This window comes from Brienomyrus brachyistius, chromosome 13, assembly GCF_023856365.1.
Source record: "Brienomyrus brachyistius isolate T26 chromosome 13, BBRACH_0.4, whole genome shotgun sequence".
Taxonomy (NCBI): Eukaryota; Metazoa; Chordata; class Actinopteri; order Osteoglossiformes; family Mormyridae; genus Brienomyrus; species Brienomyrus brachyistius.
In genome coordinates, this window is record NC_064545.1 from 23830320 (window position 1) to 23856887 (window position 26568).

Here is a 26568-nt window from a genome sequence, read left to right on the forward strand (position 1 = left end):
TCTTCCACTTGACGTCTAATTTGGGTCACGCAATTTAAAGTACTGAGGTCAAAAAAATGAGCAGAAAGATGATTAGGATCAAGTTATGAGCAAGACACTTCATAACAAGCAAGGTGGAGAGATTCACGTTTCTATGCTTTATTCAAGTGTCAGACTGAATCAAAGAAAGCAGGCATTTTATACAACAGCGATCAGACAGTCCAGATACACGACTGACGCACTGAGTGGCCGGACCCCGATTTAACAGCGCAGGACAACGACCTGCATGCAGCCAGCGGTGGAAGAGACATCCTGCAGACAGGACCAGGATGGGGGGGTGGGGGCATTTTGGTGTGACTGTGGCACGGCTCAAAGGGGGCTCAGACAAACATCTATGCTGGCAGGGGAGTCCTACGGCTATTCCCTTAAGATTAACTTAAAATATTTATTGTACAGATTCCCAGTGCGTGCAAGAAGGCTTTACTCACATAAAAAGGAAGTCGCTGGCAGGATAGCGAAGCAGACCAATGAGAGATGCTTGACAAAACCCACACCCCCACCCAGCTCCATTACACCCCATTTTACCTGAAGAGTGTCAGAACTTCTGTAAACATCTACCAGTCCCAACCAGAGTAACCACAACAGCCGGGACCCCACAACCCCCTGGCGCATCCCTTCTTAATTCTGAAGATCCAGTTTCAGGCGGGCAAAACCGTCAGCCAGTTCCAGCGCCTCCTGCAGGCTGTGCGTATTCCGGCCGGTCGCCTGCGCGGACGTGTCCTTGCCACCACCTTTTCCATCCAGCAGAGGGCAGACTTCCTGCACCCATTCGCTGGCCTTCAGGCCCTGATTTGCTACCTCCTAATGAGGGAGAAACAGAATGAGAGCGACTGGTCTGGCTGCCCACGTACGATTAGTCATGTGACACCTGTCAGCGTCAGCCGGGGGTCTCACACTCAAGCTAAATGAGCCTCGGTGGATGCAGCTCAACCTCAAGTAGGCCAGACCAAGAACATCTGGATAGTAAGCTGACATGTTTTTTTTTTTTCATTTATGCAGGAAGCAGGACAGCAACAGCGATTCTGAATCCACAATAAAATCACAGACATGATAAAACAGGCTACAATGCAAAAGTATCAATGGTTTGCCCAGTTCATTATTATTATTATTATTAATAATAATAATAATATTATATATTAATTAAATATTAATATTAATATTAATAATAATAATAATAATATCTGGGAACAGACTGAGACACTTCAGTTAAACCTCAGCTGGCAGTGATCCTGGTTACAGTGAGGCAGTCCAGTCCTATAGTCATTCAGTGCAGTCTATGCAGTTAATCGCCTTGCTGTTAGTGACTGAGTAGCGATTGAAGAAAATTTATAAAACATGCAAGACTGTGGTCCCCCCACCCCCAATGGAAAATTAAGACCTGGAGGTTTTTTTTTCTCTTCTTCCTAATAATTTATTGACAAACTCCTACATTACAATGCATTTGTACTTTCAGATCATCGCTGCAGGCTGCATTACAGCTCTATGTTTGACGAGGCGGGTTGTAACGATTACTGTCAATTAATCTCCTCACCATATGAACCGCAAATCAATCAAGGACCATAATGACTTGTATAAATGGCCGATCATTTGCAAAAGGGACAACAGACAAGCACACAGACACGTACCTGGGGCACTTGGCACAGGCAGATGATCTTGCCGGCATCGTTGTCAACAGTGAAGAGCATAGCAGCTGTGCTGGGCGAGTGGCTCTTCAGCAGCTTCAGAGACTCATTCAGGGCCTGTGGATGCATAAGGCACACACACACACACACACACACACACACACACACACGCGCACACGCACGCGCACGCGCACACGCACACGCACACGCACACACACACACACACACACGCAGGGTGAGCTCCAGGAGAGGTCCACAAGCCAAGGCTCATGCAGAGCTTGCAGGCGGCCGGCTGTCCTCACCTTTGCAGAAGCCCCGCTTTCCATCTCCATGACCAGTAAGGGCTGGTTGGGGTTGCTGTCGATCACCTGCTTCGTCTTCTCCAACACCTGAGGTGGACCAGGTAGCCACGGTCAAGATGCAAAGCGCAGGCCATGAAGACCCCCTCACACAAAACTGGGCGCTGACAGCATAACCACAGAAATACCAAAATAGCCCAGGACATGACATTTTCACCACCTAGATCCGCCGTCAACAGACAGGCGGCACAGAAAGTTGACTTTCGATGACTAACCTCATTCCAAAAAAAAAAATAAAAACCCAGTTGGCCCCTATAGACCTGACAGACAGGCTGTCTGAACAGGGTCACCAGCTGTGAGCTGGGAAGAGGGGTGTCATAAGGGGGGGGGTGCCAGGGCCACTCCAAGGGCCCTTGACTGGGCGGGGGCCTAAAAAAATTGGGAAATGTTTGGATAGCTGTGGCTTTAGCGACCAATATGATGTGCTCTCATAGGGCCCAAAATCTGTAGCGGCTCCCCTGCTGGAAGGAGGAATGAGGAGATGGTCGGGGGGGGACGTTTAGGGCTTTTGGGGGCTCTTTGCTGCGTTGATCTCCATCAGTTGCACCTTCTTTAGCTAAAGAGCCCCGTTCAAATTTGCCCATTACAGCTTGCTGCAGCTCCACAGCCCCCCCCCCCCAATAAAAGCTCACCCTTTTCTGCACGTCAGCCTTGCTGGCACGGTCCAGATCATCCATCATCTTCTTCAGTCCCTTCAGCTCCTCTCGCATCTCGTCCTTCTGCCACTGCGAAGTCACAGCGGTGCCCAGGGACTACAGCAGGGGGAGAGCGAGTACAGTGTCACACACACAAGCCGCACCGGACCGGGACACCGAAGGCAATAAAACAGATTGAAAGTACTGAACTAGACAGAGATGAATACTGTCTTCATACATGAAATATGGTTTTGGCTCGCTGTGATGAAGAGTGAGGAGAGTGTCGGTGAAATTTAACACTTCAGTCGAAGGGCGATGGTGATGTCACCCTGACAGGGAGCTTCTCACCTCAGTCAGGTCTGCGATCTCCTTCTGCACGTCCTTGCTGGGGGCGGTCTGCGATTTCACCTTCTCCCCCAGGGTAAACAGAGACTGCCTGAGGGCATCAGCCTTCCTCTGGGCCTGAGGGAGCGGCGGCGATTAGGCGAGTGATTCCCGTGACATAAGGGAATGATATAAAGTGACACTGGCAGGAAAAAAACATTAGAAATAGCGGACAAACGTGTGGGAGACAGGTCAAGCCGCGCCTCTGACCTTCAGTGCCTCTGTTCCCGTCACCGCGACAATACGCCGGATGCCCTTGGCGATGGCCTCCTCCGACACAATGACGAAGGGCATGGCATGGCTGGAGTTCTGCAGGTGCCTGGGCACACAAGGTCAAAGATCAAGGCACCCACACCGGGCCCAAAGGCGGCCGACTCGCAAACGTGACCGAGGACACTCACGTCCCGCCGCAGAACTCGATGGAGGTGAGCGAGCCTGCGGCGCCGCTGGGGTCCTCCAGCAGCTCCTGCACGGGCGTGCCGATGGACACCACGCGCACCGGGTCCGGGTACGTCTCATCGAAGACGGCACGCAGGCCCTGGATGGCCTTCGCTGCTGCCAGAGGTGCTTCCATGGCAAAAACTGGCTGCGGGGGGGTTGGTAGAGGGACATGAGGCAGATTTAAAGGGTGAGTGTCAAGTCAGGGAAAGAACAGAGGATTAAAAACATGACCTGAGGTGTGGTTTGGTATTTAATATAGTCAGCAAACCTCAGCCCACTCTGAAAACAAGACAAGAGCACTGCAGGGAGAGAAAACTTTACTCATCAATGTAACAGGCAGTAACTCCCCCTCCCCCCATGGATTTTCACTCCCCATCTGCAGTCGCATTTAAAAACAAGAGGAACCGTGTCAGGTATCACAAGGGGCCAAGAATCTCAGGATGTGAGAGAGCTTCTCCAGAACATCCCTGGACCGGCAGTAATGAGGAAAGTGCAGTGTGACACCCTCAGAGGTTCAGGCCTGAGAGGAACTGGGGGAATTCCTTAGACAGCAGCCCCCCCCCCCCCCCCCCCGTACCCGCTGGGCGACCCCTAACCTTGCCGTCCACCATCATGCTGCGGGCGATCTCCTCGGTGCGCTGCACCTCCTTCGTGCTCATAGCAGCCTTGGCGGTGAAGTCGAAGCGCAGGCGATCGGGGGCCACCAGGGAGCCCCGCTGGTCCGCCTCCCCAAGGACCCCCCGCAGGGCAAAGTTCAGGATGTGGGTGGCTGTGTGGTTGCTCATGATTGGCCGGCGGCGAGCCTGGGGTGGGGGGAGGCAGGGATGGAGAATTGAGATGGAGAAGAGCGAATAGGGGGGTGGGCCGGTGACAGAGTGTTAGAGGGTGCTCACCTCGTCGATGTGCAGCGTCACACGGTCCCCCACCCGCAGGGAGCCGTACACTGTGCCTACGTGCAGCACATAGCCCCCGCGCACCTGCGTGTTCTTCACGGTGAACTCCATTTTCTGCTCCAGAGACGAGACACATGTTCACTATCACACATTACTCACGACTCACACCATGCACCCATACCGTTTTCCAGAAATTTCCATTTGTGGACTGCATACTCCAAAACTTTACTAGTGTGTGCTAGTCTGTGCACGGTCTGCTTTCCTGTACGTGTACGTTCCTCTGCGCTCTACATACCTTTGCTACTGTATGCAAACGAATTTCCCTAATCTTATTACGCACAGTTCAGTGGTGAATCTGCTTCATACACACGCTGAAAATGAGACGTGACCTAATTTAACAAGGCAGCAGGTCTTTGACTGCGTTACACAGATACCCACAGAGCAAACATAAGGAGGCCCCCTCCCCCACGTGTGCGGCGTTAAGGACACCCCCCTGTGTGCAAGCCCCCGCTTACGTCCTCCGTCGAGTCATCCTCCCTCAGCATGTAGCCCTCGTCGAAGGTCTGCCCGCCCTGCTCGGCGTAGAAGCAGGTCCGGTCCAGCAGCACACCACACTCCTGCCCAGTGAGCACCTCGTCCACGAAGGCGCGCTCTCGCCGCAGGGCCAGCACGGTGGCAGTGACCTGCTCGAACTCTGAACACGCAGACGCAGCGCTCAGTGCGGCCATCAGCCCACCACCCAACGCAAACAGGTCTGCAAAGGCTCATAAGCAGCTTGTATATACTACCCCAGAAATTACAGTAGCTACAAAATCCACACTAAAACCAACACTCTCTTTCTCACTTTCATCCTAGGTGTACCTACCCTGCTTTGCCTGAACACCTACGGATTTCATACTCTTATCGTGAAACATTAGAAATCCCTGCAAACCTGATGATAAACATCAGTAACAGATGCTGAAAGGTGGCCTTGGGCCGCGGGGTGGGGTCCCCCAGGCATACAGCCTTCCTCACATTCGTAATAATAATAATAATAATAATAATAATAATAATAATAATAATAATAATCGATACTTTTATTGTCCCCGTAGGGAAATTGTCTTTACGCCTCCCACAACTTGCTCTTTTTCCATAGAGGAAGTTGTCTGTGAAGGGCTGCCACCTGTAGCGGCGCCCAGGGAGCTGGGGGTTAAGGGCCTTGCTCAAGGACCCACAGTCTGAGGCGGGGTTTGAACCTGCGACCTTCTGATTACAGGCACACAGGCTTAGCCCACAGAGTCACACACTGCTCCCACACACTGCTCATTTGTCATGAGCTCCCAGTTTTACCGTAGTTCCCGTTGTCATCAGAGGTATAGTTGTACTTGGGGGAGTCGTCAGTGGCCGGCAGGGCCTTGTTCCTCAGCTCCTCGATGGCATAAATGTCCAGCATTATGTGGTCCTCGTCCCCAGACCCTTTCCCCTGGGACCGCAGCTGTGGGGGCGTAAAGGAGGTGTGTCACCCATGACCTCATACCTACGACCTCTGACCCCGAAACGGCGTGTCACGCCGGCGCTCCTCACCTGAGCCGCCTTCTTCTCCTCCTCGAACGCCTCGTGATCGATGCCCAGGCCGCGTTCCTCAGCGATCAGGGCAGTGAGATCCAGGGGGAATCCGTAGGTGTCATACAGCAGCCATGCGGTGTCCCCTGGACAATACAGCACCACAATGACTAAAGCACAAAAAATAAAAACTATGCACAAGGATGAAAGAGTAAGCTGCTGTCCCACCTGTAAATGTCTATTTGTCTTATAGTAGAGCATGATGGGATATTTGAAAAGTACTTTTACAAATGACCAATGAAAGCATCTTATTTTAGAAACACGTAAGGATCCCCTCAAACCTGGGATCGTCGTGCTGTCTCCCAGACTCTGGATTTTTCTGTCAAGGATCCGTCGCCCCCTACTGAGCGTCTTCAGGAACTGCGCCTCCTCCTCATTGATGATGTCCTTCACCATATCAGGGTCTTTTCTCAACTCTGGGAAGGCGTCTCCCTACAGATTCGAACGCACGCGGGGCAGGGGGACGTCGAGGATCAGCGGGACGACAAGACGCTGGAGAATGCGGAGAAACAGCTGGCAGGACGTCGAGGCGGAGAGCTGTCCTTACCAGTGACTCCACCACCACGTCCACCAGGGTGGCGAAGAAGCCCCTGTGGGCGGCCAGTTTCTCGTGGGCGTACCTCACTGCCCGCCGCAAGATCCGCCTCAGGACGTACCTACAGGCACAGACACCACTTAGAGCGCCACCTTCCGGGCGCGCGGCACACGGCACCGGCCATCCTGCCCGCCGCTCACCCTCTGCCCGTGTTGTCGGGTCGCCCGCCGTCTGACAGAGCGACAGTGATGGTGCGGGCGTGGTCTGCCAGCACGCGGTAGGCCATGTCAATGCCGTCGCTGTCCTCCGCTCCCACCTTGCCCGTGTACGGCCTGGCGCCGGTGCCCTGTGGGCAGGGGGTGCGAAACAGCTGAGCGTACAGCAGCCACATGCAAATTAAGGTTTAAGGAGAAAAATTCTGCGGTGCAGCAGCTCCCCCTGCTGGAGGCTGACATGTATAGCCCACATATTCTAAAGGCACTGCAAGTAAACAGAAAGTCACTGAAATACTGATCATAACAGACATGCCATTAAAACATCGACTGTCCCAGCTGGGCTCAGATGACCCTTACAACCTTAACTGCACCTTCTCATATTTCCCAGCACAATCATTCTCTCTGTACTTCTTCTCTGCACCTCATGCATATTTTGGACAGAACGATAATAAAAATGACTTTAATGTTTTTTTTTATTTTTGCACTTATTATATTTATACCTAGTCAGATGCTAACTGCATATCAATGGCTCTTTATCTGTACTCAGCATAATGACAATACAGATTAGACTAGATTAATCTATTCTCCAGTTAACTTGTTTTCCCTGCCACATTGCTGAGGCTAAGCTACATTCAGCTGCCACATACAAGTCTGGTTTGACCCGTTTCCCTTATAAGGCATTGTGGAGTCAGTGGCAGGAGTTTCTGTAACACTGCAAACGCCTCCAGGGAGCGCAGCACGCGAGATCCCGCCTCACGCAAAAGGGAACAGCGCCCCCTTGCCTTCTGGATGGCTTCAAAGTAAGGAATGAAGAGGTCGGTGTCGTAGTTGGACATCTTGTTCTGCAGGACGGAGACCAGCCGCTCCAGGCCCATCCCTGTGTCGATGCTCTTCTTGGGGAGGGGCTTCAGCTCTGTCTCCGACTCCCTGTTGAACTGGATGAAGACCAAGTTCCAGACCTCCAGCACGTCGGGGTCGTCCATGTTGACGAGGTGGGCGGCGTCGCGGCCCCCGATGCGATCAAAGTGGATCTCGCTGCAGGGGCCACAGGGGCCCGTGTCACCCATCTCCCAGAAGTTGTCCTTCATGCTCCCAGGCAGGATGCGACAATCCTCCATGCTGTGGGAGGTGGGGAGCAGAGGGGAGGCACAGATGAGACACGGGAACACAGGATTGTGGGTAAAGAGGACCGTCACCCCTCAGCCAGAATGACAGACCCCCAACTTACTCTGACTTTACCTTCACTTACCAACTCAAAAAAAAACTGTTCACTGTCAATATACGTTTACCCCAAGGAAATAGACACATTATCCTTTTCATATAATTTGCTTTAAAATGAAAAAACTAGAAACATGGCACTGAAAATCAGTGGGAAACCCTGCAGGACTAAATGGAATTATGGTATTATGAGATGAAGTCATCACACAGTTACACGGCGCACCATAAAGCACTGAACTGAGGTGGGGGGTGGGGCTTTCATCCTCAAGGGCAGTGATTCCCAATCCGGTCCTCAGGAACCCACACCCGGTCCATGTTTTTGTTCCCATCGAGGCCCCTACTACACAGGGCACATTTCTGTTCCCCCGGGAACTAGGAGGGAGTGTCTGTGGGTCCACAAGGACCGGATTGGGAATGACTGCTGAAGGAGACTCACCCTAAATCCAGCCAAATCTGCTTGCACTCCAGATCGGGTTCCAGTCCGGCCTCGGCATTGCCACCGAAGTAAGTGACGTAGAGGCGATCGATGGAGATCCCGAACTCCTGGGTTAACAGATCTAGGGCCATCTTACAGGCCAGATGCTGCAGAAAGAACAAAACAGCTTTATTTTTTATATATAATTTTATCTTTACAAACATTAGTTCATCTGCTACCTGCTACATAAACATATAAAAACCCATCATCCTCCAGCTTCCGTCCCTCATATGGGTGAAGGCCCAACCGCTTCGAGAACATAAAACCCAGGGATGCTACTCCACCTTGAAGTAATCCCCGAAGGACCAGGAGCCCAGCATCTCGAAGAAGGTGTGGTGGTAGACGTCCTTGCCCACGTCATCCAGGTCATTGTGCTTGCCGCCGGCGCGGATGCACTTCTGTGTGTTGGCCGCGCGGCGGAGCTTGGCCATGGGGTGGGAGGGGTCGATGGTGTTCAGGAAGATGGGCTTGAACTGGGGACAGACGAAAATGGGAGGGACAGGGTGGAATAACAGGCGCTAATGAGACAGAGCAGAATTATGGACGCATTTATGATAGGGCATAACCATTTAAACGATGTGACATGGATTTACCATTTGAATTTAATCTCGGGATTTTATGGTTGAATTTATTGCTCTTATACCACAGATTTAGTGTCTAAAACAAGAGAGGCTGCCAGCACAGCAACACAGTACAGAACAGACAGGAAGAGCGGATCCAAAACAAGACAAAATCAGTGTGTAAAGAGGCAGCCGAGTGCAGAGAGATCCAGTCAGGAGCCCATCAGCGCCACACCAGCCCATCTTAAAGTAAGAGGGTCACTGGAGCTGAGGAGCACCTGGTTCATGCCAGCATTAGCGAAGAGCAGGGTGGGGTCGTCCAGCGGGATGGTGGACGACGAATGGACATATTGGTGCTCGTTTCGCTCGAAGAATTCAATGAACTTCCTGCGGATGTCATTGGCAGACAGGGACGTGTCCATTTTGGGACCTGCCAATGCAAGACAAGATGCAGAGGAAAAGACTTTTACACAGGAGTGAGCTGTGAGGAGTGAGCTGTGAGGAGTCTTCAAAACACCCTGGTCCAGATGTGATGATGATGTTACTGATGGCATTTGTAAAAGTACAGTATAGCGTCAGACGATCAGCCATCTTCCCGACACCCCTCGGCGATGCAGAGCTTAGTTTTAATCAATGTCTTGCTATAGCCACTAACCTCAGGCCAGCCTTCTGTATCCGTGCAAATACCCAGAATGCTGTCAAAACCTGGAAGTCCACAAGGGCTCAGTGGTGATGCGACTACTTTGCTGACCACAGGATCAGAACCAGGGACCTTCCGATCACAGACACACAGCCCGAACCCGGAGAGCTGCACTCCGCTGTATAAAATACCGCCATATTTCCTGTGTTCACTTAGTTACCAGCCTGAAGGATTCAGAGTGACATCATTCCGCTATATACAGTAATAAAGATTTGAGGCCCGAAATATGCCACACGTGTCTCACGAACACCCCAGGAGTGCTCAGATATATTCAATGTCTTGTTACAACTGCCAAGAACAGTGGGCCAGCATAGTACATTCATACAAATACCCTGAATGCTAGCTTGAAGTTCCCTATTAAAGGGAGCAGGTTAACATGTGATCTTGAGCCCTTTAGATAAGCACCAGTCCTCAGGGACCCCGGCCAGTCCATGTTTTTGCTTCCTCTCAGCTCCCAGCACCTGTACCAGGTATTCGCTGTTCTTGATTGGCTAGGAGCTGGGAAGGAGCAAAAATGTGGACTGCCCGGGGTTCCCTGAGGACTGGGTTGGGAAACACTGCTTTAGATAATTATAAGGATTACCTAGGGAGCCTCCCGGCTGCTAAGAGCTGTGTGCTAGGACACAAACCATAGGCAACGGCCCAACACTCAGTCCTGACAACCACAATAAAAACGACGACAGACACAGATTAATCTGCTCCGCCAGAAGAATTTGGAAATTACAGGATAAGGTGGGTTATACACGGATTCCTATATTCATGATATCGCTGCGGAGCTGCCGATTTGAATGTTTTTCATCAGGCCAAAGAAAACAGCGTGATTTCAGATGTCAGATCCTCAATTTACTGATGATGGAGCATAATTCAATTCACAAGCAGTCAACAAAGGGGAGCTATTTGTAAGAGAGTTTACCGCACAGTTAATGTACTGCAGAATACCAAAAAAAAACTAAAATCTAATGACTAAAATCATAAAATAACCATCCAGCAACGATCATAGTATTACTGCGATCATAATTATAATAATGAGATTTAATGTGCCCGTATAATGTGCTTTATTCTAAAAGTTAGCAAGGCCTTGTGATGTTACTGCATACGTTCCTACAAATCGGTTAGCATTCGGAGCCACCGGCTTTTACACACACATGTAACACGAATGAACGACAAGCTAACCGGGTATTTGTTCAGGGTTTAGCTGACGTTTGCCTAAACCGGAAACCTGAAATGTGTCAAATTTACAATATGCATCTACATCATGCTTATTGATCATGTCATATACTGCTCTGATTAGCTATTATAAAGAATGCCGCAATTTAAATGGAACAAGATTCATTATGCTATGTTTTAAAGCTAACTTTAGCCGTTACTTAGGTATTAAAACTGCGAAATCTTTATTCTGGGTTTGAATCAATTACGCTTTATTGAACCGTATTGACCCTGAAGCGAAACCGACAGCTTGTATTTAGGCTTCATCTAAAGAAGAAATGATATATTTTAAATATTTTAGAGCAAACAACTCCCCTATAACTTAATATTTAATTATGATATAATTTGTACAGTACTCACTCAGTAGATCTTCTTATTTCGCGCACAATACAGACACTACAAAACCAACGCACGCGGGAGCGCACGGCAGCGGTAGAAGTATGTCTGCCGAGCGACAAATGTCATTGGCTGCTACAGTAGGCGAGGTGGTAAAACACGGCATACTATTGGTGGGTAGTGCTGTCGATCTCCCTAGCCTGGAAGTGTGTTATGCGCAGCCGCTGCTGAGCGGCTGATGCAATGAAAAGGCAAAAGATTCAATTCAATCGGCAGCAGGTTCTGGGTAATGGAATGCGGCTGTGTTGTGATGTTCTGGTAAACTTAAGTGTACTTCAGTCTTAGTTAAACAAGCGCAATTCCAGTATGTTGTGTAATAATATGTTGTCATAAAATAATCATATTTCGCTAATTGCAGTTCTCTGATTCATCCTGCCTCAGTTGTCTTTTTTTGAGCACATACTACCGGTTCCACCACAATCGAGATACGGGTATTTGGTCTGTAATTACATATACATATTGAAAACAACATACAAACAACATACGAGTGAGGGAAACTATTCGTCAGAGCTTAGGCTTGGCCTGCATCCAGCACCCTGGAGAGCAGTTGGTGTTAAGCACCTTCACCAAGGGCCCAACAGTGATAAGTCAACAGTGATCAGTTTTCCCGCAACTGTACAACTTGGTCCTGAATTACACATTTGTGCACAACTTAATTTACACTAGTGTGCCCATTTTCCCCTAGTAGAACAAGGGCTGGGTGACGAGCCAGGACAGCTACTGGTCTGCCTTTGGGCCCATTTAACCAACTCGGCTACATCTGTGGAAATTACAGAGATTTTCACAAGGTGAATAAATGACTCAATGCTCTGCAATAAACAGCCAATAAACAATGAACGTCACTCAGATTTACCCAAAGTCTAGTGCACGTTAGACATTGGATGGCAAATAAAAGCGTGAGAACAGGGACATTGCAATGTGTCTTTTGACGCTTCCCATCTTGTTGTCTTGCTTGGGGTCTGAGTGCAGGGTCAGACCATCCATCCATCCATCCATCCAGTGCCTCGGAAGCATTTTCCAGGGGGTTAAGGGTCTTTTCCAAGGACTCGGAGCAGACATGGCGATGAACGACCGTCTGATCCCAGCCACTGAGGCCTAAACCACAGAGCCCCATATGGCACATACCCCCTTAATAACCTTTACATTAAGAATAGCCAGTCAACATAGATCATTGACACATTTTTTATTTTCATATGTAATCCACCATACATTAAAGCATTAACAAATAGAATGACCCAGAGTAGATGAACACAATTAATTCAGCTATACAGTCCTATTACAGTTTACCTGAATATGAGGTTCACCTTCTAGAACCACGGGACCAGGAGGACCGAACTCGAAATAACAAACAACAGGGTGTGATCTGGAACAGCCCTTTAACAGCCCAGTGTGAAACTGCTGATGGTCGCTTTCCTCCACACGAGGAGGAAGCTTGGTCTGGTCGCATTGCATAAGATGATGCCTGCTGGTGTCTGCACGGGTACTGCTAGACATTTTGGGCCCCATGACAGAATTTTATATTATTTTTACATTAGATCCACAGCTGATAAAAAAAGACGTTCAGCTCATGCTGGCCTGGGGGCCGGTCTCACTTTCCCCGCACGATCACCGTGGCAACCCCCTTGACATCCTTCAGCCTGTCTGAGTCGAAATCCACCAACAGCTTCCGTAAGCCGGGTCGCGTGGGTTTGAAGGAGAACTTGACAGTGACGTCCTCACCTGGTCCAATATCCCCTCTGTAAAAGAACGTCAGTCAGCCAACCGCAATGAGCGGGAAGGTTTAACCTCTCAGTTCCAATGACGAACTTTCAGGAGTCCAGTAGATTTATCAGAGATGAAGGCTGACATTTATACAAACTGACTATAAACAGGTTGATCAAAAGAAAGTGAACCGTAGCTGTTTTTTATAGAATTCTTACCATTATTTTTGCATCAACAAATAACTTTTTAAATACAAAAAGGGGACCCATCAATACAGGTTAGCACTGCACTGTTTCTTTCATTTTCACTAAACTGGATACCATTTTCATATTGTTCATATATTAATTTCAAAGTGAAAAATCATGTCGACTTATAACCACGTTTACATTTCTAATTAAAGTACTAAATTGCTTCCAGCTGTCACATAAAAAGTAGTTTCTTTCCCCTCTGTCCAAATGGCATCGATTTTTACAGACATCTTGGCCATCGCTATTTATCTGAGGTAAGACCTGGCCTGTGCTGAAATAGGAAGGAAAATCACGTGTTACGTGCGGTTTGGGCAAAGTAGCAGCATTTGCATCAGAGCGGGAAAGAGGAAGAGAGGAAAGACAATTTTATCGCCAGGAGAGGTTTGTAATTGCAAAAAGGCATGAATAGGGCGAATAATGAGACATGCTACACTCTCTCTCCCGCGTTCCTGGAAAGGTAAACGTCAGCTGACTGACCACAAGGCCATGAAGCACCTGTAGAGCTCAGTTCAAGGGCTGTGGTCAGCTAGGCTGTAACGCAACCATGCAAGACATTGCTCTCTGACACTTTCACACACTCATCATTCTGAGTCTCGGTCTGAGGCACTAAGCTATCAGGCAAGTAGAGCTGAGCAGATAGAGGAGATTCAAAATGAAGAGAGCTTCACCCCAGACGCCTCTCAGTAAATGCCAACGTTCGCACATAGCTGGTGCAGTGATGGCCAAGAGACATGTCACACGTGTGTCTGCGTGCCGACGTGCAAATACATACAGGGCTGGGATTTCCCTTGCAGGGGTGAGTCCCGCCCCCTCCAGTGTGAACACGCCCCCTTTCAATGTGACAGGCAGCGGATTGCTGAAGGTGACGCGGGTGGTCAGTCTGCGAGACACCACAGCCTCCCCCAGCACCTGCAGCAGAGCGCAGAGAGTGAGGTCAACATTCACAGATCGCATTAAAAAGCATCACTAGAGCAAATGGTACAGTCAGCATTAACAGCTTCTTAAAACACCCGCTGCATCTGGTTGGAACCAGAATAGCTTAACTTTCCAACATAAGATGGTCGTGCCAGTATCAACTTCAAAACACTGGCTAAAATATTCATGCCAAATTTCTATGGAGATGTTTAGTTTGAATCAAATATCAAACATTTCACTTTTTCAACAATAAATATGATACGATGAAGCTGAGTGCAGACTGGCATCCCATCCACAGTGAGCCTGTTCCCATATGCTGACTGGGATAGGCTCCAGGCCCACCTACAACATCCTACAACCCTATGAAGCAGTTTGAAGATGGATGGATGGATGAATGGATGGATGCATAGCATACGTGACTCTAGGTCTTTCTCTCAAGGTGCGAGAGCCCAACCATCATTGATTCAGATAATTTTTTTTTTATTAAAGTGTAGATACATTTTCAATAAATTATCATTACACATTGATATGACTAACACAAGCCACGTTTTCAAATATAACTTTTCAATATAATATAATTTTATTGAATTTAATATGCTCAAATAGCATTTTCATTTCAGCACTCCTGGTATAATCGGCTATCACGAAGAGCATTCCATACTCATGCCACCTTACCACATACTTCTAAGCAAAGGGGTGGCTCTGGAATGTGCCTACGTGCCTCTCACGGGCGGCCGCCCGGCAGCACAGGTCCTCCCTACCTTGACGTGGAGCTCCGGTATGCGCAGTGGGATGTTGACCTCTTGCAGGACGGCGTTTCTCTCTCCATCAGTCTGTAGCAGAGCCGTGACCCGGATCAGGTGGTGCTCGGAGACGCAGGACGCGTAGTGGGTGTAGCGCAGCCGCAGCACCTCCTTGTGCGCTGCTCGAGGTAGAGATGCACATTGTAACGGGTATTGGCGAAAAATCAATATATCAATACATGACAAGATCGCAATAATTTGATACGGTCATTTCTTTCCACCCAAATGATACTTGGCTACTTTGGATTGATCCAAAACATTTGAGAACTACTGTTAACTGGCAGGGTTAGAGTTACAAAGGAACAGGTCTTTCCGTCTGCGCAATGATTTGAGCAACTAGAGATGCATTTCCCCAACAAAATGCCAATGCGACTGCCTCAACAGCACCAGTGGGCCGTCACATGCCGTCGCATACCGTTATCACGTGCAATTATTTGGGTGCTAACACTCAGCCTGCGAAACGAAAGGTTTGACATTCTGGAAAGAGGGATGGAAACAGGGATACAGGTGGAATATCAATATCACCCTTAATGGGTGGAACATTTGAGAGGTAGAGCGGAGTTTCTAGGTGAAAAACTAGGCGGAGATTGGTGCCAAAAATGAACTGAAGTCAATGTGAGGAAACAGAAAGATGAAAAAGAGGCGGGAAATGAATGAAAGCTGGTTGAATTGTTTTCAGCTGCACACTAGATGTCTGTGGGAGCAAATCTGAAGCGCTTCCCCTATAAATCTACGGAAAATGTGACGGAGCGAGGGATGAAAAAGTGGGATGCAGATGGAATATCAAAGAGAAAAACACAAGCACACTTTTCCTTAATGCGTGGAACATTTGAGAGGCGGAGTTTCTAGGTGAAACGCTGCAGGAGACAGGGTTAGGAATTCACAGGATAAAAATGAAGAACAATATATAATGGCTGCACAATCACATGTTTAGAGACTGTGAAAGAACATCTGACGTGATTTATTGTATCAGGAGAGCATTCAGGACGTTACTTGTCTTGTGATCTGCATTAGATGTCCTGCACACTGTGGTGTTGTACTTCCCCCCCCATGCAGCCCTTATTGGCCCTCACCCCTTAGTGCTGGCACGGTGACACTGGCATTCTGCCTCTGACACTCCCCCCGGTGAAGGCTGTTGTAAGTGACGCCGCTGGAGGTGATGGTGAGTTTGGCCGGCACGTCTTCCCCGCCTTTGTTCCGCACCTCCACGATGACGTCGAAGTCCGTGCCGTGCACCGCTGGGGCGTGCCTGATCGCCAGCTCCAGCCGGCCCTCTCCTGCACCCCGCTGAGATACCCTCCGGCCCGCTTTCTCAAACATCTCCCTCTCCTTCTTCGAGCCTGGTTTGGGTTTTGTTGACAGTGGGGCTGATTACCATAATAACATCAGCAACATTTCATTTTATAATGAGACCCTTCATGTACACTAATGTAACTAAATTACCACACAAATTTTGCTGGTAATGTTTATAAACAATCAAAGAATGTGTACAAATATCCAACACTGCACAATTCCACAATTTTGGCCACTAGTGTAAAAACAAAGTGAGAATGTGTTACTGATTCCGATTCATATAACTGTAGCTTTCAGACTTTATTTTGATTGACACCTTGCGGTCTTGTGACATCACTGCTCACCCTCAGGGTATTTGTAGAGGGAGGTGACGTCCTCCCTCTCGTCTCCATACACACTCTTGGTGCTGATGTTGCGACCCACTGTGGCTTGGTTCAGGGAGGCCGGGGTCCGCTGTCCGTCCGGCTCCACGATCCAGCAGGCCAGGTCGGCGTTGACCTCGGAGAAGACGAAGGCCGTGTCGTACTTGACACCCACCTCGCCCTCCTTTATGGCTCTCACTGGAGAGGGACCGCAGCAGAACACACCTGGGTCAGGGGTACAGGAGGACATCCAGTGGAGGGGGGGTACAAAGGAAGGGAAAATAAAAACATTGCAGATCACCATTTTGTTCATTTGAAATCTAAGTAAATGTCATAGAATAGAATAGAATAGAATAGAATAGAATAGAATAGAATAGAATATCTTCGTTGTCATTGTACAATGAAACTCTGTAATCTAGTGCTGCTTACTTTGTTTTTATCTAAACTGGCCACAAATACCAACAAGAACAAATGTCTTGTGGTCAGATCCAGAGGTGCAGGCAAAACCGCGTACATATGATCCGTGTTGATGGATCCAGGCCTTACCCTCACTCCTCTCCTGGGGTGTGGGGTCCAGGACCTGCCATCCATCGTAATCCTCGGATAGGTCTTCTCGGGTCATCCATGACTCCACCCAGCAGTGGAAGTTCCTGTAGAGAAGCACATCATCGCTGCCCAATAAGAAACACCTTTCTCCAAAAATCCAAATTTCGGCACAGGGAAAAAAAATGCATTTTTGCAGAAACTGGACCTAAAACAAGATAATGAGACAACCTTAGTGCCACAAACAGAAGCCTGTCAGTGACCAGCTTAATGTTTTTAATGGACTTACAATTCAGGCAAATATGTCAGTGTCAACTAGAGACAAGATACAAACAATGATGTTAGTTATCTACCTATCTATCTAGTTTTCTACTTATCAATGTTAAGTTGGTACAGTTAGTGATATAAAGTAATTTATACAAACGTGAACTAGTGGAAACAAATGCTAATGAAATAGATGACTTCATAAAACATTTTTTCATTAGTGAATTAGATGTCAAATCGTATCAGTAGGCAGAGAAGAATGGATGTATTAATAAGTCACAATAATCAAGAAGCGGGTGGCCGTAGTTTTTATCCGACTGCGATGACGCCTGCTAACGGAACAGTACTTTTCTTGGGTGGTGAGAATCATGCGAGCAGTACTGAGGATCTCACCAGATCATGTCCTTCTTGCCGGCAGATATGTTCTCCAGCTCATGGTTGTAGAAGTAGTCGACTGTGAGGTTGCCGTCTGTATCGTGGGCAGAGGAGTAGTTGGTGATGCAGCGAGTCGGGATGCCCAGGCAGCGCAGAACTGTGGGCCAGAGGAACAGCGTAAGAGTGGGCTGAAATGTTAGAAATACATGGACTGACTGGGGGGGCCGCTGAGGAGCGGATTGGGGATTAAAGGGGTGTCCATCTAGCCATCCAACAAGATGTGTGTAACTTTTATAGAACCTTCATTTTCATTGTGTCATTGTTAATTGGTATCTGTTCCCATGTTTAATTGGATTCAAGGGGTTTATTTGTCACTTTGTGAGAGAATGTACACTTACTACTCAAATAAATAGCTTTAAACATTTTCTTTGACTGCCTAAGACTTCATGTAAATGAGCGAAAGTATGACATAGGCCTTACAAAAGAGGAACTCTGAAAAAAAGAGGAAGTTTGGACTACAGAAGGTTTCTGCATGGAGGTTACAGCGGTATGTGGGTGTCTAATTCAAGGCTGCCATCTGTGGCCCATCCAGTGACCCCATACATAGGAGACCATCTCCTTCCCCACCTCACCTGTGCAGGCCACACCCGAGAAGACCCAGCACTGGCCGTATCTCACTCTCCTCGCTCCAGTGCTGCTCCACTGCCTCAGGATGGGCACACTGCCTGTCCAGCGCGTGGGCGCCACACCATCCGAGTACTCCCCATCCCAGCGGCCCGAGATCACGCCCCGGTCATCGTTGGAGTTCACCTGAGCAGACAGACAGGGTGTCGTGTCACAGAAGCAGTGTCACAATCAGCTGTCATAAAGAAGTATGTCAGATGTATTGTATTTCCATACACAACCAGTCTGACAAGGTCTTGTTTGACAGCTAAGGATATATCTAATTACCCCCCACCTGACGTATTGCTGCGAAATATCTAAGCGACATCATCGTAACATTCTTTAGGCTCAATTGATGACAAACAGCTTTGACTGCTGTAACATCTCCTTAATTTATCGTCAAATTAATAGTGTTTCTATCTATATATTTGTCAATCAGACTTAGTCTTATTCCACTGAACTGTATGAGTAAATAATACATGTAGCGCCGATGTGTACAGTTTCCTTTGGTGGACTGTTTGACATCGGCAGATGATTTATAACCCATTTCTGAAGGCCTGGAGCCCTGGAGGCAGGCGGGGGGCTCACCATGGCGGTCACAGTCCTGCTCACGTACACCGGGTCGCTCCGATTGGCCGAGTCCATCTCCGGGTCCCTCAGCGCTGCCGGCGAGTTGTCCAGAATTTCAAAGCAGATGTCCACTACGTCCTTCTCAAACTGTCAAAAAAAAATTATAATAAGGGGGAGAAAAGCCCCCCCAAGCACATTACATTTCACGTTTTTTCAACAGATGCTTTTATCAGAAGGGACACAAAGTTGGGGGTCGAGGGCCTCACTGAAGGGCCCGTCAGTGACATCACTCTGCTGACCTCAATGAACCCCCCACCGGGCAGAAAGTGAAAGTATTCTGTGGACCACAGGATTCAAAGCGGCACCCTTCCAATCAGAGGGAGGTACCCTCTCCTAACCTGCTGAATCTCACACAGTCACGGTTTTATGGCCCCTACTGCTGGCATAAGCCTGCATCCTGGGTAACACAGCCGGGTATAAGCCTGCGTCCTGGGTAACACAGCCCGGTATAAGCCTGCGTCCTGGGTAACACAGCCCGGTATAAGCCTGCGTCCTGGGTAACACAGCCGGGTATAAGCCTGCGTCCTGGGTAACACAGCCCGGTATAAGCCTGCGTCCTGTATAACACAGCCCGGTATAAGCCTGCGTCCTAGGTAACACAGCCCGGTATAAGCCTGTGTTCCGGGTAACACAGCCCGGTATAAGCCTGTGTTCCGGGTAACACAGCCCGGTATAAGCCTGCATTCCGGGTAACACAGCCCGGTATAAGCCTGCGTTCCGGGTAACACAGCCCGGTATAAGCCTGCGTTCTGGGTAACACAGCCCGGTATAAGCCTGCGTCCTGGGTAACACAGCCCGGTATAAGCCTGCGTCCTGGGTAACACAGCCCGGTATAAGCCTGTGTTCCGGGTAACACAGCCCGGTATAAGACTGTGTTCCGGGTAACACAGCACTGAATGTCAGTCTTCAGGCCTGTTTGCCATCTCATCATCTTTAACCATTCCTTCTCTCCTCCTGCTCCCGCTGCACTGCTCCCCCGGATAATGTTGGCAAGTGGGAGGGCTGCAGTAGACTCGTTTGTTTGCGTTTGGCAATCTTGCACCTACCTGGCAGAAATGCCTTAAAACCACCAAGCAAGCAGCCAGCTCCAGTCCTGCCTGGCAGCCTTTAGATCTGATGACAGACTGATTCCCAGGCCTCCCTCTCATGCCTAGGCCCCTCATGATTGGGGGGCCCAAACAAGGCACTACATTGTGGGGGAGTGATATAAAAATCCTCTTACCTCCATATATAGAACTAGGAAAGTGAGTCATGGGCTGAGCTGTAGGGTGCCTTCTGTGTGGGGTTTGCGTGTTTCCCCACTGTTTACATTTCCCACAGTCCAAAGACTGGTAAATTTCCAGGTGAGTAGCCAATGACGGACAGGCATCTGATCTAGGGTGCCTCACGCGTGTCTTATGAGCTTATAGACCCTAAGTGGAGGTCCTTCTTTGAGAATTAATTTATTCAAAATGACACAAAACAAAACCTTGGAGTGAGAAACATCTCATACTGAGTGTTGTTTGCACCAGGCCCAGGTGTGGGTACCTGTCCAAAATTCCAGGGCAAGGAGGAGATCATGTCCCAGGAGCCTTGGTACAGCAGACCGTTCTCATTCAGTATGTACTCCTGCAACTGCTCCTCATCGGGGAAGTACACTGCGTCAGCTGGGACAGTGCAAGAACGAGGGGAGACACAAGCAGCCCACTGAGACGCTAACTGGACACAAACAGGAAGTGTTCCCAGACAATCCTATTTTCAGAACGTTGGCTTCCCAGAATCACTTTACTGCTGTTACTGGCCTATTAAATGTGGAAGGGCAAGAATGACACGTCTCTAGGAATGAAACAGCCAGACAAAACACACTTAGTTGTAGTCCATTCCCAGCATGCATTGCAATGTTAATGAACGAATCAAATGCGTGTAAACTGCTGAAAATGATTCAGCAGGTGCCAGATGAAAATAAAATGATCTGATAATGAATTTTTGTGTGTATAAACATACATGTTAATGTTTGCTGCACATGCAGTGCAGATGCTAACCTTTACACCAGGGGTTGAAAAGCAGGTAGAATGTTCCGGCACGAATACGCTCCTGAATGTGCCCCTCAGCGTCCAGCAGCACAACGGTCATCTTGTAGAGCCCCACAGGTGCATCCGCTGGCGTGTGCACTGTTAGGAGCAGCTCATTCTGCGCCCCCTGCTGGTGGAACCACCACTGGCCCCGCTGTCCACGGGCCTCTGACACCTTCACCACCAAGTCCCCCTCTTTTCCTGCACAGCAAAGCACACGAGAGAGAACTGAGATCTTCCAGCAGACAATTATCATCTGCATCGTTTAGTTTCCTAAGAACCGTCCTGCCTTTGTAAACCTGTATACGTGCGGACCAGAGGACCTAACCGCTCACACCTACCCTGGGGTCAAACTGACCCCCAAAGCCGCATGTCCAGTGACTTTTCTCATAGCAGCGATTATTGTGTAAGAATTAAGGGAACCGCTAAACCTCCTATCACAAGCACAAATTTCTAACTCGCAGAGCCACACAGCAAACAAACATTTAAAAAAAAAAAAAATCACTGTTGCATTATGTGTCACTGTAAGTCTGTTGTAAGTGTCCCTGTAAGTGCAGTCCCTTCATCACGACTTTAAGCAGGCTAGGATAGTAAACAAGATATTAGCATCTTATGAGGGAAATCGTCAGACCAAATGGCATGAGATCAACAACCGTCCAGCCTAGTAACCGTCACGTGGAAATCAAAACATGATATAAATCAAACTCAGAGGAAACAAAAGTCCCAGAGCACGCAAAGGTAAATACACAGACAATTATTCATTATTCAACTCAGGTGGGTCAAATTTCACATTTACTATATTTAAATTGAAATCTCTCCAGTTACAAAGAATAAAAACACATTGTAGTAAGGATAACTAGGGCTAAAAAATATGATCACGTTACACCGGCTTTTATCGGCCTACTCTGGCTCCCAGTTTGGTTTAGGGTGGATTTCAGAACAAAATCGCTGCACCATATTTCTCTGAATGTTCACGCGCCAAGCCGCGCTCTCTGCTCATTAAACTCGGACCTTCCAGTCGTACCGCATTCCACACCGTGCGACAGCTTCCCCACAGGCCTATGAGATGCAAGACGCCTCCTCTGTTGCAGGCTTTAAATCATAATCAACGACCTACCGCTTTGGCCCAGCATCAGGCCAGACACGCATCATTCCTGGGCCCAGGACATAATTACTTCAGCTGAGCCCACATGACACACAACTTCTCCCACCTGGACCAGAGCCCAGGACAACTTCCCCAGTTGTCCCCCTGGGACGACGGGCCAGGCCAGCACACAGCAGATAATGCAGCTGTATGTGCCCATATCCCAACTTCCCCAGCTGTCCCCCTGGGACGACGGACCAGCCCAGCACACAGCAGATAATGCAGCCGTATGTGCCCATATCCCAACTTCTCCAGCTGTCCCCCTGGGACGACGGGCCAGCCCAGCACACAGCAGATAATGCAGCCGTATGTGCCCATATCCCAACTTCTCCAGCTGTCCCCCTGGGACGACGGGCCAGCCCAGCACACAGCAGATAATGCAGCCGTATGTGCCCATATCCCAACTTCTCCAGCTGTCCCCCTGGGACGACGGACCAGCCCAGCACACAGCAGATAATGCAGCCGTATGTGTCCATATCCCAACTTCCCTCTGTCTCCATGGCTTATTTGTCAGTGTAGTGATCCTCTCCCCCCCAACATTCCCCTGGGATTCCTGGAGCTCCAGGTCTGCTTACTGACTTCAAAATAAAGCCTCCGTCTTGATGACAGCGACTCCTCACCTCACAACGACAGCCAGTGACAAAGGACAACTGCAGGTAACATTGAGCCAGAAGTGGACCAACTGAACATCACCTACCTGCAGATATTTGGACACTTAATTGAATTAGTGCAGCTAGTGTGGCCTGGTGGAGAGGCCAACCAGATGTCAATGGATCCCCCCCCAGAGATGTTTTCCACCAACTAGTCCAACCTAAGTCTTCTGTTCCTCTCTGCTCTTGTCTTCTGGCATTTTATGTTCTTACAGTGTGCTGTGTTTAAATATTTAAACAAGTGCTCTGAGAGACCTACAATGACAAGAGTGCAATATAAAATAAACTGAACACAGGGATGTTTACAGGGGGTGGGGTTACAGGCCTCAGCTGAAAGCTGATTGGCCTGCAGAATAGACACGCCCCTATCACTCACCAAGTAAAAGCATATTATTGGATAATGATACAGTTAGCCCCTCTGTATAAATTATGCCTCCCACCTTTAAAAAAAATCCTAGAATAGTCCCTGAATGAAGCGAAAATGTAAGCAGAAGGTATCGGCTACGATGGTGCGGCACTGGAAGCTTGCGAAGGGGGGGCCGCTCCACTCACCAAGGTGCAGGATGAGGTTAATGCTCTGCTTCGGTGGCAGTGGTGATGCGCTGCTGCACTGCAGCACCAGGGAGAACGGCTGCCCCCTGCGCAGAAGCAGCCGCTCCGTGTCCGTCTCGTCTGTGCGGTGGGCGCGGTTGTTGGTCGGGCACTGCAGGTCAACGGCACGAAGAACTGCGGGGACTGTGGGGGAACATGGGCCGTCAGGAAGGGGTCAAGCTCACTGCAACCTGGGCAACAGAACTGAAAAAAAGAACTGAATAACTATTAATGGAAATTTCGAAAGAAACCTGAATTGTTGCCCGAGATGAATTTCTTCAGTTGAAAAAAGAAGTTCGCAAAACCACGATGGAAAAAGAATTTGCGAATTCGTTGCTATGTAAGACATGATTATTAGTACTTCTACAGCTACCAACTTCTGGAAAGTTCGCTGCATGTTGATCTTAATCTCATGGGATGGTAAATGGTGCGTAAGCATCTCCAGAAGCTTTTTCTCCACTCAGCGGAGTTTTAATCACACAAAAATGTTCTGAGAGCAGAGCAAAAAATGATAAATAAGAGAGTTAACCAAACAGATTGAACAGGAGGTGGGACCAAGACAACCTTATTGGTTGGTACTGCCTTATCTAGTTTTTTGGACCCGCCTCCTCTACAATCTAATTGGTTATCTCTCTGAGCCAATTATTTTTCCTTCTGCCCTCAAAACATTTTTGTGTAAGTAAAACTCCCATGAAACTTTTCTCCTGCAACAGATGCCACCTGGCTCCTTCCACAGATTTTACTGCTGTATAACATTAAGTGCCATAGTATTACATCCTGCTGCAACTTATTGTAATTATTTTGGGCAAACGATGCAGGGAAGGGACTGCTGTGGAAATAAACAGAATAATGAAAGAACTACAATTCTGTTATGACTTATATTGTTTAAGGAGCATTTTTATTGCCATTAATTTCTCTTTTAATGATCCAGAAATCCGCTTATCCTACTGGGGCACGGGGGGTCCGGAGCCTATCCAGGAAGCACAAGGCAGGGAACAACCCAGGATGGGGGGCCAGCCCATCGCAGGGCACACTCACACACCATTCACTCACACATGCACACCTATGGACAATTTAGTAACTCCAATTAGCCTCAGCATATTTTTGGACTGTGGGGGGAAACCGGAGTACCCGGAGGAAACCCCACGACGTCATGGGGAGAACATGCAAACTCCACACACACGTGACCCAGGCGGAGACTCGAACCCGGGTCCCAGAGGTGTGAGGCAACAGTGCTAACCACTGCACCACCATGCCGCCCCATGATCCAGAAATTTAATGCTATTTTTTTTTAAGAACCCAAATCCGAGATCCAAGATTACATTTGTCACATGCACAGTTATACTACTAAAATCTGGCTTCTCTCCAGCAACAGTGCAAAAAAAAAGCTTATGCATTAGTGGCCAAGACTGTGGAATAATGCTTCCAATTTCCAGAGGTTGCAGAACTTTACTCAGCTGTCGCTCCAGTTACTTATTTAATTGTCCAGTGTATGATATCTGCAAAAACCTTTGATCGTTTATAAACATTACTGCCAATATGTGCCAAAAATGCCAGGTGCTTCCACAGTTTTGACCACATAGATACATAGAGGTTAAATTCAATTATGTTAAAATGGGAAGTAGCAGGCTGAAAAAGTCTAAATAAAAGATAAATGAAGGGCTATTTATAGAAATACTATTCAGAAGAAGTTGGCACTGAGCAAGTAGCAGTTTATACAAATATGAAGCAAGTAAACAATAATGTGAGAAGCTGACATACGAGGCATAAAAAGGCATAAATGATTAAGTCAGTTATAAAAAACGTCATCAGGCATGTACAGAAGTCTGACGGGCTGAGGAGAAGAGCTCCTCTTCAGGTTTTGCCCATCAGGCTGTGGAGATGTTAGTATATGTGAAGACTTTGTCAGTCCTCTTGGAATCTCAGTTACTTAAGGTTATAATTTGTGGACATCGGAGCGGAGACTCTGGAAAAGCCCATAGATCCCTGATATTACTCTCATTCCTGAGCGCAAAACCCAAGCAAAAACTCGGTGAAAATGACACAAACTGCACCCGACTGTTGTACTAATCTATGGATCACCTCCATGGGGGTGGAGGTCTGGAGCCCCACCGGTCACTTACCCTCACGGCTGGCCATCTCTCAGGTTCCTGCGAGCTGGGATTTTAGATGACCGCACTTCACTGAAGGTGCTCTGACTCCTCCCCGCTTCTCCAGTCCCGAATGCGCCGACTCCTCAATGCAGTTTCTTTTCTCCAGCCGCTAGCTTTCTTCTTGCTGAGCAGAGTCCTCCCTCCTCAGTGTTCCTACAGTGCTATGGATCCCGTTCTCGGTCCAAGTGATGCCTTTGATGGGGAGAATCTTGTCTTGGAAAAGCTTGGCTGTGACTCTCTTAGTTTGAGTTCTTTAGCTAACAGGACCTGGTACTTATACCGCTCCTGATTGTCCCACCCACCCATACTCATCTCTCTCTCTCTCTCACACACACACACACACACACACACACACACACACACACACACACACACACACACACACACTACCTCACCAACCATTGTCATCAACAGGCTTCCACGACAAAACTCCATCCAGTCCATATTACGTATCTTCAGGAGCAGGACTAACCAGCTCTGCCTTTATGAATATTTTGCCTCCTAAATAGCACATGGTGAACTATTTACCAGCAACTGTAACAGGTATTTGCCAAAGCTCTTTCTGATCCTGGGACAGACACTGAGGTTTTTGTCACTCGGAGAGGCTGTGGGCTGACATGCCCCCAGTCTTCCAGTAAACGCCACACATTACACTCGATTCACCATTCATCCTTTTATGATTCATGTAAAATACACCAAGTCTTCCTGTGGGCTCATGTGATTTACGTGCGTATGTTTGAGTGTGTGGGGAGGTGGGTAGGTGCTACTTCTGTGCTGCCCGATTGCGTAAAAAAAAAAAAAAAATCATGCCTCTTCCGCGTTTACTTTTACTTTTGACTTCACACCTGAGATCTGTCCAAGCTGGGGAAATTTAAATTGGGTTTTGCAGCCATTTGAAGCTT

General features: G+C 48.4%; 2 protein-coding genes and 1 long non-coding RNA gene across 4 annotated transcripts; 1 reads left to right on the forward strand and 2 right to left on the reverse strand.

Annotated features, from left to right (window-relative positions):
* Nucleotides 1-118: 118 nt before the first annotated feature.
* LOC125706115 (alanine--tRNA ligase, cytoplasmic-like) lies at nucleotides 119-11614 on the reverse strand. Its single transcript, XM_048972655.1, has 20 exons — nucleotides 11245-11614; nucleotides 9257-9408; nucleotides 8703-8891; nucleotides 8380-8525; nucleotides 7508-7844; nucleotides 6711-6856; nucleotides 6523-6631; nucleotides 6257-6407; nucleotides 5937-6061; nucleotides 5703-5847; nucleotides 4889-5067; nucleotides 4374-4487; nucleotides 4077-4283; nucleotides 3441-3625; nucleotides 3250-3358; nucleotides 3004-3117; nucleotides 2653-2772; nucleotides 1964-2050; nucleotides 1665-1778; nucleotides 119-840 (listed from the first exon to the last, which is right to left on the reverse strand). The coding sequence occupies exons 2-20, from the start codon at nucleotides 9398-9400 to the stop codon at nucleotides 658-660; spliced, it is 2904 nt and encodes a 967-aa protein (XP_048828612.1). The 5' UTR covers nucleotides 9401-9408; nucleotides 11245-11614; the 3' UTR covers nucleotides 119-657.
* On the forward strand, nucleotides 10307-17962 carry LOC125706129 (uncharacterized). Of its 2 annotated transcripts, none has more exons than XR_007381901.1 (3): nucleotides 10307-10410; nucleotides 16004-16109; nucleotides 17828-17962. It is a non-coding gene; the product is annotated as an uncharacterized LOC125706129 (long non-coding RNA). The 2 variants fall into 2 exon arrangements; XR_007381902.1 differs by lacking the exon at nucleotides 17828-17962 and adding an exon at nucleotides 16679-17030.
* Nucleotides 12449-26490, reverse strand: tgm2l (transglutaminase 2, like). The gene is made up of 13 exons (XM_048972658.1): nucleotides 25637-26490; nucleotides 23475-23657; nucleotides 21099-21329; nucleotides 20605-20723; nucleotides 19036-19164; nucleotides 18417-18594; nucleotides 17803-17941; nucleotides 17149-17252; nucleotides 16585-16827; nucleotides 16021-16287; nucleotides 14906-15066; nucleotides 14002-14138; nucleotides 12449-13016 (listed from the first exon to the last, which is right to left on the reverse strand). Exons 1-13 carry the CDS (start codon nucleotides 25650-25652, stop codon nucleotides 12869-12871), a joined length of 2055 nt encoding a protein of 684 aa, XP_048828615.1. The 5' UTR covers nucleotides 25653-26490; the 3' UTR covers nucleotides 12449-12868.
* Between the last annotated feature and the right edge of the window lie 78 nt (nucleotides 26491-26568).